The sequence below is a fragment of the Vulpes vulpes genome, unplaced genomic scaffold (genome assembly GCF_048418805.1).
Source record: "Vulpes vulpes isolate BD-2025 unplaced genomic scaffold, VulVul3 u000000657, whole genome shotgun sequence".
NCBI classification, from domain to species: Eukaryota; Metazoa; Chordata; class Mammalia; order Carnivora; family Canidae; genus Vulpes; species Vulpes vulpes.
In genome coordinates this window covers 1523378-1539314 of record NW_027325810.1, presented here as the reverse complement: position 1 = coordinate 1539314, position 15937 = coordinate 1523378, and the positions used below count along the sequence as shown (strand labels likewise).

Below are 15937 nucleotides of genomic sequence, written 5' to 3'. Positions count from 1 at the left end.
CAGCTCAGGCCCTTGCCGGGTGACCAGGGGACTGTCGGGCGGAAGATGAGTGGGTGAAGGGCGGTCGGTAAAAGCGAAAATGAGGGCGACCACTGACGGGTGACCCCAGGTGAAAAGTAGTGGCAGATACGGACAAACGCAAGGTGCCCGCATCACACCCAGAACCTTAGGCAGACATGAAAAAGAATGTGGGATCTACCTGTGGGACCCAGGAAATTTAACAAAACTCCCCTACCCCTGGACAAGCAGAGCAGGACTGATCCCATTGTGTGCTGCCCCCGCCACCTCCCCTATGACCCCCACATGACCTGCTTATGGCTTAAGGCGCTGCCCCACCCTAGTCCGGCCTCTGGGCACACCCTAATCGGACATCGGCTCATAACAATGTAACCCTGCTTTGTGCCCGCCAAACTGCAGCCGATTCTGACCAAGGTAATAGGGCAGCTCAAATGCATGCTGTAGGGTAAGATGTAATTCAATCGGCCACCTGCGTGTGGACCGACACGACTGTGCAACTATCTGCGTATCCCATGGGCCACTAAGCTGCTAGGCCTCTTAGTCTCGGGGTCCAAGTCCCTGCTCCGCTGTGTCGGGTGCACTTGGACCCAAGCTTGAGCTTGTAAATAAAACCTCGTGTGTTTGCATCGGTGTCGGCTCCTTGGTGGTTTCTCGGATTCACAATCTTGGGCACAACACTATCCTGGTATCCTTAGGTGAGAAAACCTGGCCGCTGAGTGATGAGCATCGTAAGATCCCATTCTGCAAGTACAATACCCCACTTCCACCCTCCTCCCCCCCCCCAAAGAAAGAAAACAAAACAAAACAAAAAACCCGTATGTGGACATGAAGAACAGCGTGGATGGAAAGAAAATAAGTCAGATAAAAAGAAAGAGTGAATGTGGAAAGAGGGAGTGTAAAACCCAGGGCAAAGAGCATTCACTCATTGGACAATAGTTAATGACTTCCTCCTAAGTGGCAGGCGGTGTTGTAGGTGCTTGAGAAAAACCAGTGCGAAATGTTGTGCCCAAGATTGCGAATCTGAAACCACCAAGGAGCCGACACCGATGCAAGCGCACGAGGGTTTATTAGCAAGCTCGAGCTTGGGCCCAAGTGTACCCGACACAGCGGAGCAGGGACTTGGACCCCCAGGTGGGTTACAGCTGGGTTTTTTATAGGCTGGTCTAGGGGATTTCCAGGAGGGATGGAAGAATTCTAAGATGGGACTTTCTACCACGGGAGTGGGCTCTGTTGTCTTTCTGATATGGGATTCTCTGCCGAGGGCAATTCTGAGCTCTGTTATCTTTCTGACATGGGATTACCTGCCGAGGATGTTGAGGACATTCTGCAGTTTTTCCCCTTAAAGTTCAGCTCTTATTCGCAGGGACCTAAGATGGCTGTACTTGTGCTAATGCTAAACTTCAGGTGGGATGGCCTTAATTTTTATCGGCCTCCACACAAAACAGATTTTTTTTTTAAGATGTTAATCATGAGACATAGAGAGGGGGAAAGATACAGCAGAGGGAGAAGCAGGCACCATGCAGGGAGCCGGATGCGGGACTCGATCCCAGGACCCCAGGGTCACACGCTGAGCCAAAGGCAGACACTCAACCACTGGGGCACCCAGGTGCCCTACAAAATGGATTTTTAAAAATATTTATTTTAATGAGGCAGACAGTCTAGTGGAGGGACACATGTTAATCAGAATAAACAAATGATGTGTTACGGAGAGCAGGGTAAGAGGAATGGGGAATGGCTTGCAGTTTTAAACAGGGTGGGCGGTAGGCCTCGCCGCGCGGGACAGCATCTGAGCAAAGGCTTGCAGGAAGTGAGGGAGGGGGTCAGCACCTGGGGAAAGAGCTTTCGGTGTAAAGAGAATACCTGTATGTTTGAGGAACAGCAAGGAGGCCAACAGAGCAGAGAAAGAAAGACGGAGTGAAGGTGGTATTAATGGAACAAGATGCAAACTCTACAGGAAATGAAGACTCCTAGTCAGGAACATAAAAACGTGAAGAGTGAGCCGCAGTTTTCACTACATCTAGAAATTACAAAGAAAGAACTAAACTCTGTCTTCTGTCCAAACTACATTATCCCCACAATGTAATTATCAGTGCCTTAAGCTACTCGGCCCTCAATAAAGGTTTGTTGGTTGATGAGGACTGACCGTGTGAGTGACCCTGACACGGGTGTCAGCTTTGGAAGCTTCCACTGCTGCGGCTGAAACCTGGGGAAGGAGTTCCCTGAAAGGACACTCAGGGGAGGGACAGCGAAGTGGAAGGGGGGCAGAGGCTCTCTCATTCCGCGCTCTTGCCCTTTCAAAATAACACTGCCCCTGACACCCCAGGAGGTTTCTAAAAGGATCACGGAGGAAAAATGTCATCGAACATGTGAAGAGCAATAATAAGGCGATACAGCAAACATCCGTACGGCGCAGTTCAAAAAAGCAGACTCCCCCGTAGGAGACTAAACACTAAGGTTGTCTCCTTGACCAAAGTCCAGCCAGGCTCCTCTGGGCAAACTTCTCCGCTGGGCAGGCCTTAGCCTATTAGGACGCGCACAGAACACTAACATTTTCTAGCAGCTCAAAGCGGTGTCCTCGGGAGGGCCCCAGCTACCTTTACAGGGCCTGTCTAGAAAACTCAAGGCTGCCAAGGCTGCACTGTGTGTTCCAGCAACCCCTGACCCGAGAGCCCGACTCCCAGCCTCTGCGGGGACAGGAGCCAAACTGAGAATCACCGGTTACCACCCTTTCTCTCAAATTTTGTCGTCGTTCACTTTCTGGACTCTGCAGGGCCCCTGCTCATCCCCATCCCCATCCCTACATTCCCCCTCAAGATGCCAGGTCACATCGGTACAAACTGCAGGCAACCTCGGTTTACAATGCACTCTTCCGTACTGCCATAGTGTATTATCGACTTTTTTCCCCCAGATTTTATTTATTAGTGTATTACCGATTAAAAGTAAAACTTTAGTGCAGTCTTTGCTTATCTTTGATAACACTTAAATCTATAGTTCTGGGCAGTCTCAATAGCGCAGCGGTTTGGCGCCGGCCTTTGGCCCAGGGCGCGATCCTGGAGACCCCGGATCGAATCCCACGTCGGGCTCCTGGTGCATGGAGCCTGCTTCTCCCTCTGCCTCTCTCTCTCTCTTTCTCTCTCTCTGTGACTGTCATAAATAAAAAAAAAAAAATACTGACTAAACTGGCACATTCGTTCTGTGTACTATTTTGGACCTACCAAAAAACCAATAAATTAGATCAGTATTGACTGAACCTGGAATACCTATGATGTAAGTTTGAGAAATGAAAATTGCGAAGTAATATCCAGGGACTAACCGCATTTCCCTCACATTTTATTTTTTTTATTTATGATAGTCACAGAGAGAGAGAGAGAGAGAGAGAGGGGCAGAGACAGAAGGCAGGCTCCATGCACCAGGAGCCCGATGTGGGATTCGATCCGGGGTCTCCAGGATCGCACCCTGGGCCAAAGGCCGGCGCCAAACTGCTGCGCCACCCAGGGATCCCTCCCTCGCATTTTAAAAATAAGAATCCCAAGTACTTATATACATGTGCATTTGTTTGATTATAAAATGAGATGTGAAAGCTTACTGATTGATTTGTTAACATTAATTACCTCAAGAGGGAGAGAAGGAGGGAATTATTACTCTTTTCCTTATTTATCTATATTGGCTCACTTGTGATAGTGAGCCTGTATTAGTTTTATAACTTTAAAACTTCAATATACAATGTACATGTTAACACATATATTAAAATTGCATATTTGTGTATTTATATATTTATATTTAATATAATATATAAATTAATGTAAATAATTATATGGTGTTGTGCAAATATATACTTAAAATATATAACAATTTAAAAAAAGTTTTTTTTTTTAATTTATTTATGATAGTCACACAAAGAGAGAGAGAGAGAGGGAGAAGCAGACTCCATGCACCGGGAGCCTGATGTGGGATTCAATCCTGGGTCTCCAGGATCGCACCCTGGGCCAAAGGCAGGTGCCAAACCGCTGTGCCACCCAGGGATCCCTATATAACAATTTAAAACTTATATAACAAAATAATAAAGTTTTCATATTTTATTTTTTTTCCTTTTTATTTATTTTTTTCTTTCTTTTTTTTTTTTCATAAAGATTTTAAAGCTTAAGGGATGCCTGGGTGGCTCAGCGGTTGAGCATCTGTCTTTGACCCAGGCCATCATCCTGGAGTTCTGGGATCAAGTCCCAAGTAAGGCTCCCTGCATGGAGCCTGCTTCTCCCTCTGCCTGTGTCTCTCTGCCTCTCTTTCTGTGTCTCTCATGAATAAATAAATAAAATCTTAAAAAAAAAAAAAAAGATTTTAAAGCTTAAAAGATACTTGTGTTACAATCTGTACAATGGAATTTTATTTGGCAAAAGAATGATCTATTGATACATGCTACAACTTGTATGAACCATAAAAGCATAATGCTAAGTGAAAAAAGCCAGTCACAAAGAATCACATATTGCATGATTCCATTTATATGAAATCCCCAGAATAGGCAAATCTATAGAGACAGATTAGTGTGTAGGAAGTCGGGTGGGGTGGAGAATGGAGAGTGACTGCTAATTGGTAAGAATTTCTTTTTTGGAGTGATGAGAGAGTTCTAAAATTGATCATAGTAATGGTTGCAAATCTGTGAATAAACTAAAAACCACTAAACTGTACACTTCAAAAAGCTACTTAAAAAATATATTACCCACCATTAACACTTGTCTTATTCATCCTTAAAAGACTAATATTTGATCTCTTTTGAGTAAAATCAAAGAACATGCCCCAGATTCTAAAGACAAGTCCAAACATAGAAATCTTAAGGTGAAGAAAAAAAAAAAAAAAAGAAATCTTAAGGTGGAGTCTAAAGAAACTGTCCTAAAGAGGACATCACGTTTTTGGATGTGTACATTCTCCTTTATTTAAAGATATTTCACATCGTTTATAAAATACAACACGAAATGCGTCATAATTACACCGCACCACATTTCAGAGTCCTAAATGTCCCCCCTCTTCGAGGAGGACTGAAATTTATATTTCTTCTTCTTCTTCTTCTTTTTTTTTTTTTTGAAATTTATGTATCTTTTGACTCATTTAGTTTTAGGATCCTTTGACCGGTTTGCATTAAATAACTTTCTTAAATATTTTCCAAACTAAAAAAAAAAAAAAAAAAAAAAAATCCAAACTGCATTGAGTGCACCAAGGGGGGGAAAAAATCTGAAAATATTTTCCTGGCTCTCCAAAATTTGGTTACTAACAAGACAAATTCTTCTCACTTAACGTTAATGAACAATAACTTAGTGGAATAGGAATAGCCGTTCAACTGTTTTGGGATGAGGGAAGGTAAGATCCTTTCTTACATCAATGAGAAAACAGCAGATTTTGGACTCAATAAACCATCTTTATTTTTATTTTATTTTATTATTTTTTTCCCAATAAACCATTTTTTTATTTTTTATTTTTTTTTCCAATAAACCATTTTTTAAATGAACAAACGTCATCCTCTTGCAGGCACAATCGTTTGCGTGTATTTAGTCCTAAAAGATTTGAGCGAGGTCAGTGCCCAACAGCGCCGCTGGTGTAGTGGTATCATGCAAGATTCCCATTCTTGCGACCCGGGTTCGATTCCCGGGCGGCGCACGTGCGTTTTTGCTGGTTCCCAACCATCCTTAACACGCGGTGGGTTTAGCCGTTTAGCTAAGTCTTCCCTCCTCGGGTAACATTGAGAATTTTTCAGTTCCACGAGGGTTTTTATTTCGTTATCAATCACTGTGCAAACCCCCGAATCCAGAGCGGGAAGACAAAAAAAAAAAAAAAAAAAAACCTTGAGGCAGGTCCCTAAGCAGCCAGCCCTCACGCCTGCGCAGTCTGACCCACCCGCGGGGCCGGCAGCACAGCGGCTGCGCAACCAGTGAACCCGCGGCCCGAGCGGGGTTGAAAGTGCAGGACGGTTCTGCGCCTGCGCGGCCCGGTCGCTCCGCGGGCTGCTCCTGAGCGCCGGGCTCGCCGCCATCTTGTCCTGGGGCTTCATTGTTCGCGCTGCTCGCGGCCGTTGGGCGAACTGCCGCGGAAGGAGGCGGCGGAGGAAGCCCCGGGCGGCCGAGCAGCCCCGCTCCCCGCGGCCGCAGCCGCTCCGAGGACCCGGGAGGTGGCAGAGGGTAGGGAGCTGGACCGCGAGGCGCCGGCGCGACCGCAGCAGCCATGGAGGACGAGATGCCCAAGACTCTGTGAGTCCGGGGCCGCGACCGGGGCGGGAGGGCGGGGGGCCCGGGGCGGCCTGGGGCCCGCGCGCGCCGCGCCCTTTGTTCTGCGGCCGCCGGGGGGAGGGGCGCTCCGGGGGGCGGCGGGGCCTCAGGGGCGCAGCCCGGCCTCCCGCGAGGTCCCTCCCGGCCCCCCGCGCCCTCGACCGGTCCCTCCCCCTCGGCACAGCCGCCTCCCGGCTCTCCCCGCTTCTACTTCGGCCTGCCCCGGACACTCTCCCGCCGCGGGGTGCTCCCCGGAGAAGGCTTGTCCTCGGTCCTCGGCGGCCTGAACTTGGCGCTCGCGGCCGCCGCCCGGAGAGGGAGCGGGTGCCCGTCAGGGTGCCGGTCCGGGTGCCCGTCCGCGTGCCCGTCCCGGTGCCGGTCCGGGTGTCCGTCCCGGTGCCCGTCCGCGTGCCCGTCCCACGGTGCCCGTCCGGGTGTCTGTCCCGGTGCCCGCCCGGGTGCCCGTCCCACGGTACCCGTCCGGGTGTCTGTCCCAGTGCCCGTCCCACGGTGCCCGCCCGGGTGCCCGTCCGCATGCCCGTCCCACGGTGCCCGTCCAGCTCCCTCCGCGGCCGAAGGGCCCACACGCCCGACGCCCTGAGGACAGTGAGGCTGCTTTAAACACACACACACACACAAAAACACAAAAACACAAAAACACAAAATTGGAGGTCTGTCCCGGAGGCGCATCTCTGTCCCGCCGGGGGAAGCGGACCGAGTGCGTCTATGTCTCCGCTTGCTCCCTCGGGGGTCGACCTGGCGCCCCACGGGCGGGCGGGGTTCACGGAGCAACAGGTGGTAAACACCCCCCCCCCACCGCCCCGGGCAGGGGGCTCGCGGGGAACGACCGCCGCTGCGGTGTCTCCGGGCCGCGCGCCCTTTGTCCCCCGGAGTGTTCTCGTGGCTTTTCTCTAAAGAAGAGGCCTCGAGGAGGGGTTGTGGACCCGGCCCCGCGTCCGCGCCCTGGGCGGGCGGGCGATGGGACACGCTCCACGCGTTAGAGACGCGTCTCCGCCACTTCCGAGGCGTTAGCGCCGTCGGGAGGACAACGCGACGGTTGTTGTTTTGTTTTTTGCTCCACTCTGATAAGTGTTTCCCGTTTTTAATCGGCTGTGAGAGATCGAGTCGCACTTGTTTCTCAGTAGACGAGTAAACTTGTGGCCAGTTTGTCCCACTGTCACCTTCAGTGTCTTTTCAACAGGGCGCAAGAATTAGTGGGCGTCCCTTGTTCTCTGAGAGACGGTCGTACCTACAGATCAGTGTCCCCGGAGCCCGGTTCCCCGGGCGCGGCCGACGGGAACCATTTTCTCCCCCTGCCTCTTTTTGCCAGAAGTAGCGACAGCCAGCAGCATATTGGATTAAGCGCTGATCATCTTTTATTAATGTCGTTGAATCTAAGATTCTCGTATGATTGTGAAATTTTGATTTCAGAAACTGCCAGAAATATCTGGGAACTTAACCTTTTTATTACGTTGATTTGGGAATGTCAAATAATGAAGACAACCTCAGCTCTCTCAGGCCAGTCTACAAAAGCAGGTAGTTAAATTGTACTAGCTTGGGGACAGGGGACCAACCATTGCAGGAGAAATCATGAAAGAAAGAAACTTTATTCACTTATTAAATGCTTACGATTGTCAGGTTCTGTGTTAAATGCTTTACATGCTTGTTTAATCTTCATCAGAACTGCAGTAAAGAGTCCACTTTGCAGCTGAGGAAAAGCAAAGCTTAAAAGTCTTAAGTAACTCACCCAGAGTCATAGACCTTTCTGTTCATCATCCGCAACCCTCCTGTCCCCAAGTCCTGACACTTAGAGCTGGACGTGCTTCCTGTTCTTCCCTAGGACACCCCCATCCAGCAATTCCTCCCCACTGTAGTCCCCGTTCTGACTGCCTGTGGTCTCCCTTTTGCCTCCCTCAACCAAAACCCCTCATTCTTCGGGTGAAACCAGACTTGATAAGACTCGAGTAGGTGTTAATCCCTAAGGTTTCCCAGCAGTGTTTTTACTTTTAATATAAAACGTTTGTTTTAATGACCCTGCAAGTCAGGGTCTTTCATTATGTTTCTTTTTGTAGCACAGTGTTCAGTCTGTAGTAAGTGATCAGTACATTTGTCTTAAAAGCTGGTACAGTTAATTCTAAGCAGTGAATCAGGATTTCATTCATTCTTGAGGAAAAGGTAGTCACATCTCTGTATTACCTGTCTATGGAAATGCCTTAGAGGAAATAACTTCATTTGCCACAGATGAGAGAGCAGCATGTTAAGCTAGAGATGGCCAGTGTCAGCAGTACTTTGGAGACATACTGTGAGAAGTGGTTGGATTTGGGTATATTTTGAAAATAGAGCAACATGACTTACCTATAGACTTTATGTGGGGTGTGAGAATGAAGTCAGTAATAAGTAGGTTTCCTTAAAAATGTGTAATACCAATCATCTAAAAAGTTTCAGCTATCAGAAAAGTGACAAGTGTTTGAATAATAGTAAGGTTATGCTGCTGGTGTACCATTTGCACATAATTTCCTAATTAGTAAAAAACATACACATTTCCCTGTAAATTAGAGTCAGGCAAAATGGGATAATTTTAAAACAGTTTGAAATTGTTCAAAAGTAATTCTGAGAGAGCCTCTTTGACAGTTATTTATAGATTACTTAAAATATTCCAGGCAGTGCTCTTGATACTAGATATATAGTATGAGTAAAAATGAAAATCTCTCTCTCTCTTTTTTTTTTTTTTTAAATTTATTTATTTATTTATTTATTTATGATAGGCACACAGTGAGAGAGAGAGAGAGGCAGAGACACAGGCAGAGGGAGAAGCAGGCTCCATGCACCGGGAGCCCGACGTGGGATTCGATCCCGGGTCTCCAGGATCGCGCCCTGGGCTAAAGGCAGGCGCCAAACCGCTGCGCCACCCAGGGATCCCTCTTTTTTTTTTTTTTTAAGAGTTTACTTAAGTAATCTCTGTATCCCACCTGGGGCTCAAACTCATGACCCCAAGATCAAGAGTTTGCATGCTCTTCCAACTAAGCCATCCAGGTGCCCCACTGAAAATCTCTACTCTTAAGGAATATATCATTAAATAAAAACCTATTCATGCTTTTCACAGAAACTTCATAATCAAAATTTGCATTTTTATACAGTGATTACAGCTCAAAACAAACCCAGTACAACATTCTGCTTTGTAAATTTTTACTGTCAGTTGAATTTTCTAGAGCTATACTAATAAAAATGAATATTGTAAATGTTTTAGATTCCAATTTTATAACTATTTGAATTGAGTTGTCAGCTTCAAAAATATGTATTAAACTGATATGAGATCCTATCCCTGGCAGGACTGTCGTGTTAACTTCCCAGGTAGCTTTTTATTTTGAAAAATTAACCAGGGGATCCCTGGGTGGCTCAGGGGTTTGGTACCTGCCTTTGGCCCAGGGAGTGATCCTGGAGTCCCGGGATCGAGTCCCACGTCGGGCTCCTGGCAAGGAGCCTACTTTCCCTCCTCCTGTGTCTCTGCCTCTCTTTCTCTCTATCTCTATCATAAATGAATAAATAAATCTTTAAAAAAAAATTAAAAACCAGAAAAATAACAAAAAAATACTAGAACTCAGGTACCTTTTATCTGATTTACCCAGTTGCTAATAGCCAAATTTGCCTTATTTAGGTATATTCTTTTTTGATGAACCATTTAAAAAGACATGACATTTCAGGCCTAAGTACTTTACTATATATTTCCTAAGAACAAGGCCATTCTCTTACATAACTATAATACAATTGTCATTAAGTAGCCTACATTGATACAATATTGCTAGCTAATGTACAATCTGTATTCATTTTTATCCAGTTACTCAAGGAAGACCTTTTTAGTCCGTGGAAGTCCAGTTGTTTCAACACTTACTCTTGCTGTCCTCTCTACTTTCCAGTTCTGCACAAGATTGGGGTACATAATCTCAGTGGTGATACAATACATAACATGGGATACTTTAATCCATGCTGTTAACAACAAGTCCTTGGAACAGCTTAAAAAAAAACAGCTAAAAGGAGGGGGGTATATCTTAATGTTTTTTTAAAAAAACATTTTGAAAGGGCAGCCCCGGTGGCCCAGCGGTTTAGCACTGCCTTCAGCCCCAGGGCGTGATCCTGGAGACCTGGGATCAAGTCCCACATTAGGCTCCCTGCATGGCGCCTGCTTCTCCCTCTCTGCCTGTGTCTCTGCCTCTCTCTGTCTCTCTCTCTGTCTCTGTCTCTCTCTCTCATGAATAAATAAATAAAATCTTAAAAAAAAAACAAACCGCATTTTGAAAAATAAAAACTTAAATAAATGTAAAAAAATCATATTTTTGTTTAGTGGTCCAATAGACATGATAGGGAACCTTGGCTTGCCACTGCTCCAATATCAGTTTTGTTTTTTTTTAAGATTTTATGTATTTATTCATGAGAGACACAGAGAGGCAGAGACATAGACAGAGGGAGAAGCAGGCTCCCTGCAGGGAGCCCAATGTGGGACTCGATCCTGGGATGGGGATCACCCCCTGAGCCAAAGGCAGTTGCTCAACCGTTGAGCCACCCAGGCATCCCCCAATATCAGTTTTTTAATTGGTTGGGATTTTTTTTTTTAATGTAAGGAGCAAAAAAGTTTAAGCATAAAAGGTATTTATAAAAACAAGATTTTGGACGTTCCCACATATACAGGAAATTTATGGAACCTGGCTTAGAAAATGTTCAGGAGGGGCACTTCGGTGGCTTAGTGGTTGAGCATCTGCCTTTGGCTCCTGTTGTGATCTGGGGTCCTGGGATGGAGTCCTGTATTAAGCTCCCCATAGGGAGCCTGCTTCTCCCTCTGCTTACATCTCTCCCTCTCTCTATGCCTGTCATGAATAAATAAAATCTTAAGAAAGAAAGAGAAAGAGGAAAGAGAAAGTTTAGGAAAGCGAGGCAACTGTCAGGCCCACAGTCCTTATCAAGCCACAGAAGATCCCAGAAAGGGTGCTACTACCACATCCGCTGAGGACCACAGCTTCCACTTTCACTGGACATGGGACTCCACTGCTGTTTGCCACCAAAGTGGGTTTTCTTCATTCAGTCTCTGCTTCTTTAAGCCCTATCTTTGTTGTCTTCGTTCAGGATGGGTTTCTCTAATCAGATCTAACCTAGATCATATGCCAGGGAGTCTACAAAACCATATCAAGCCTTTTCAGCTTCTGTAGAGAAGTGAGCCTCTGTCATAGAGTGAGGATTTCTCTAAAAATAGGAAGGAAGATATTTGTTTGGCAGCACCTCCCAAAAAATAATCTACTGCACCTATAACTTAAATCTGTGGTGTTAATAGGAAATACTTTGGCTTCAGAAACAACAGAATGTAACAAAGCATGGAACAGCTAAAGACACATGTATAAAGATGAGAATGAACTTTTGTATAGGGCACTTGTTTATTTTTCCACTGAAAGTATTATGAGTATAAAAGCAATCTGCATTTTTCAAATTTGGGTTCTCTGTTTTATTTATTTATTTTTTATTTTTATTTTTTTAAAAAATTTTATTTATTTATTCATGAGTGACATACACACACACACACACACACAGAGGCAGAGACATAGGCAGAGAGAGAAGCAGGCTCCATGCAAGGAGCCTGACATGGGACTCGATCCTGGCTCTCCAGGATCACACCCTGGGCTGCAGGCGGCACCAAACCGCTGCGCCACCGGGGCTGCCCGGGTTCTCTGTTTTAGATTAATATTTATTTAGCAAATAGATTTGGAAGGCAGTCACATTAAGTTGCTTCTAAAATTTTTGAGATAGCTATTAATGATTAATTTACTGGTAAAAATGCTCTAGTGGATTATTTTTATTTGTATGAGGAAGGAAAAGAGATTTTGTCATTTGATTTCTTTGATAAGAAAATGTTACATACGTTACTTGTAGTGTATTGTAATGGTGTTGAAGGTTGAGAGCAACTTTTTTGTATAACTTCCCCTGAAGAGCTGTTCTCTAAGCAAGTGTATGTAGAGTTAATTGATGGAGGCTCCTGGAGCTTACAGTATACAACAAATCACATTAAATAGACAATTGTAGAGTAATACAAACCTTAGTGCTTTTTAAAGTAGCATTAAAAAAAATACATATCTTCAAGTAGGTAATACCACTCGAAATATTTCTCAGAAAATTAGACAGTTTTGCAAAGAGTAGATAATAGAATTTCAGCTCCCTGAATACTGCCCACTTGTCACTAGATTATCTAGCTTTACCGAAGTAGATGTTAAAATTAAATTTTCAGAAGAGCCGTTTTTTTCATTTAGGCATATGCAGTCCTGAGATTATCTTTTTTAAGATTGATTGATTGATTGATGGGAGGGGCAGAGGGAGAAGCAGGCTCCCTGTGGAGGAAGGAGCCTGATGCAGGACTCCATTTTAGGACCCCAGGATCATTACCTGAGCTGAAGCCAGATACTTCACCAACTGAGCCACCCGGCGCCCCTGAGATTTTCTTATAAGCATAAGAGTTGGATGAAAATAGACCTAGAAGACTTGTAGAGTTAGTACAGAGTTCCCATGTAACCTTCACGCAGGTTCCCTTAATGTTGACATCTTACATAACCGTGGTATAGTTACCAAACTAGAAATTGATATTGTTCAATACTATTAACTACAAGGTTTATTCCAGTATCCCCAGTTTCGTTTTGTTTTGTTTTGTTTTTTGCTAATGTCCTTTTTCTATCCCAGGATCCAGTCTAAGATACTATATTGCATTTAGTCGTTATATCTCTACTCTCCTTTAACATGTGAGGAGATGCCTTTCATGACTGTGACACTCTTGAGAAGGTAGTGTTTCCTCACTGTACAGTGACTACTCCCCACCTCAACCCCGCCCCAACACTATTAATTAGAATTGAGTGACTAAGACTAATCTACACTCAAGAAGAGGGGAATTAAGCTTCACTTCATAGAGAGAGGTTTGGACATATGTTAAAATAATTCATGGGTTAAAATATTTAATTTAAAATATTTAATATTTTAGAGGAGATATTCTGAGGCTCTACACATACCCTATATCTCCTTAAAATTTTGCATCAACTAAAAGATCCATGGTGGATCTCATCAGTAGCAGTTATTATTGTGCTGTTTTTTTTTTTTTTAATTAATTTTTATTGGTGTTCAATTTACCAACATACAGAAAAACACCCAGTGCTCAGTGCTCATCCCGTCAAGTGTCCACCTCAGTGCCCGTCACCCATTCCCCTCCAACACCCGCCCTCCTCCCCCCTTCCACCACCCCTAGTTCGTTTCCCCGAGTTTGGAGTCTTTATGTTCTGTCTCCCTTCCTGGTATTTCCCAACATTTCTTCTCCCTTCCTTTATATTCCCTTTCACTATTATTTATTTTCCCCAAATGAATGAGAACATACACTGTTTGTCCTTCTCCGATTGACTTATTTCACTCAGCTATTGTGCTGGTTTAATGGTGATTTCCCTCACTCCTTTTAAATTAATTAGAATTCTCCAAGAAAAAGTTAACCCTTCTCCCCAACTCTAGGTTATAGTCAAGGATTAGTCATTGCATTTGGTTGTCATTGTCCTTCAGATTTCTCTTAAGCAAGAACAGTCTTCTCTTTAAAAAAAAAAAAAAAGGACAATTTTTTAAAGAGATCAAGTGGTCTTACATAATATTCCACATCTGAATTTATACAATTGTTTTATATGCCCAATATCCCATAAACTTAAGTTTAAATATAAGCTTGACTAGATTCAAGTTAGAGCTTTTTTTTTTCTTTTTTTTAAGATTTTATTTATTTATTCACAAGAGACACAGAGAGATAGAGGCAGAAACACAGGCAGAGGGAGAAGCAGGCTCCATGCAGGGGTCTCCAGGATCAGGCTCTGGGCTGAAGGCGGTGCTAAACCGCTGAGCCCTCCAGGCTGCCCAAGTTAGAGCTTTTCTATTTGAATATTTCATAGGTACTACTGTATAATATATATTGTACATGTAAATGTTATCCATAAAATGATTTAAAGTTTGAATCGGCCAAGGCTTGCTTGCTTTCTTTTTTTTTTTTAAGATTTATTTATTTATTTATTTATGGGGGGAGGGGCGGAGACACAGGCAGAGGGAAAAGCGGGCTCCATGCCGGGAGCCCGACATGGGACGCAATCCCAGGATTCCAGGATTGCGCCCTGGGCCAAAGGCAGGCACTAAACCGCTGAGCCACCCAGGGATCCCCCGGCTTTCTTTCTTTTCTTTTCTTTTTCTTTTTATTTTTTTAAAGATTTTAATTTATTTATTCATGAGAGACACACACAGAGAGAGGGAGAAGCGGGAGAAGCAAGCTCTACTCAGGGAGCCGGATGCGGGACTTTATCCCGGGTCCCCAGGATCACACCCTGGGCCAAAGGCGGCGCTAAACTGCTGAGCCATGGGGGCTGCCCAAAGCTTTCTTTTTTAAGGTAGAGTTTTCCATTTGCAATTTTAGTAATTTGTTCAATAACTCTGCCAACTTGCAAGTATCCATTTTCACACCATCCTTTCACCTAATGGTTTTGCATCCATTACTGATTCTTGCTTGAGTTAATCATTTCAGTAGGACTTACATATTGTTTACTAATTTAATCCTCTCTATACTTAATTGGCTAGCATTTTTCTGTAAAGAAGAGTTTTTCTCTCATCAACTAGAGCTATTCGATTATGCTACATTGGAGTTTCTCCTCAAAGCAAGATAAATGCTTAATTCTTTCCCTTTAATTACAGACATCCAGAATAAGGACATGATGTAATAGTAGCTCCAACACTAGAAAAATTGTTGGCTGTAGATGTTTCAGTTGATTTTTGAGTATCATTACCTGATCTTTAGATGTTGTTCCCTTAAGACTCAGCTCTTCTCCTTTTGCAATTTTACCCTGTTCCAGTGCCTTCAAAGTAAGCACTCACTGTGTATCTATTAAGTGGGTAAGTAGAAAGAAAGAATTGGATCCATACTTCCTGGAATTTGTGGATGTTTATTTTTCTGGGGAGAAAGTCTATACCTTTCATTACATTCTCTGAAGGATTCTTTGCAGAACAATGAGAAACTACAGTTGTTGGGAGACTACATTCTGATATCAGAAGTGATAAACCTCAGGGGCACCTCTGGGTGGCCCAGTTGGTAGAGCATCTGACTCAATCTGAGGGTCTGAGCTAAAGCCCCCACATTGGGTCTGGAGCTGCTTTTAAAAAAAAGTGATAAACCTCCAACTCTTAACAGGTCTAGAAGTAATCTCATTTCAAAGTCCCATTTTGAAAATATATTTATAAAGTCTTTTTAAAAGATTATCCCAATCACGTGGTTTTGTAATACACTATTTATGCTAATTAAGTTTGTTAGTCACCAACGCATATTATCTGTTAAAAGCCTCTCCTGGAATCCTTCTATTCTTCATGGAAAGGTTTCCCATCTCTGACCATGTGCTACACTTGATAAGTGGTATGATTTTTCAAAAGTATATTTATTGTGTAAACCAATAATACCTAAACTGGATAGTGTAAAGGGAATTGTGTGAATTAAAAATTGAGAGCATCTTAATGTTCTCAGTAATACTGTGGAAGTAGAAATAATTGCAGAACTTTCCATGATTGATTGTATAAAATATTCTATACATCTAATGATTCATTTGAGATTTTTTTTAAGCATGTCTTCCTAAGACCTGTAA

General features: G+C 44.0%; 1 protein-coding gene and 1 non-coding gene across 15 annotated transcripts in view; both read left to right on the top strand.

Annotated features, from left to right (window-relative positions):
* Positions 1 to 5593: 5593 nt before the first annotated feature.
* TRNAG-CCC (transfer RNA glycine (anticodon CCC)) lies at positions 5594 to 5664 on the top strand. The gene has a single exon. It is a non-coding gene; the product is annotated as a tRNA-Gly (tRNA).
* A 270-nt stretch (positions 5665 to 5934) lies between these two features.
* TIA1 (TIA1 cytotoxic granule associated RNA binding protein) overlaps positions 5935 to 15937 on the top strand; it is a 31503-nt gene continuing 21500 nt past the window's right edge. For 3 of the 14 annotated variants that reach the window (XM_072746124.1, XM_072746120.1, XM_072746119.1), the window contains exons 1-2: positions 6076 to 6251; positions 7701 to 7805. In XM_072746124.1, coding sequence (XP_072602225.1) covers positions 7753 to 7805 — 53 coding nt within the window. In that variant the 5' untranslated portion in view covers positions 6076 to 6251; positions 7701 to 7752. Of the gene's footprint in view, positions 6252 to 7700; positions 7806 to 15937 lie in introns of all 14 variants that reach the window. The other 11 variants (XR_011999333.1, XM_072746129.1, XM_072746125.1 and 8 more) reach the window with 6 other exon arrangements.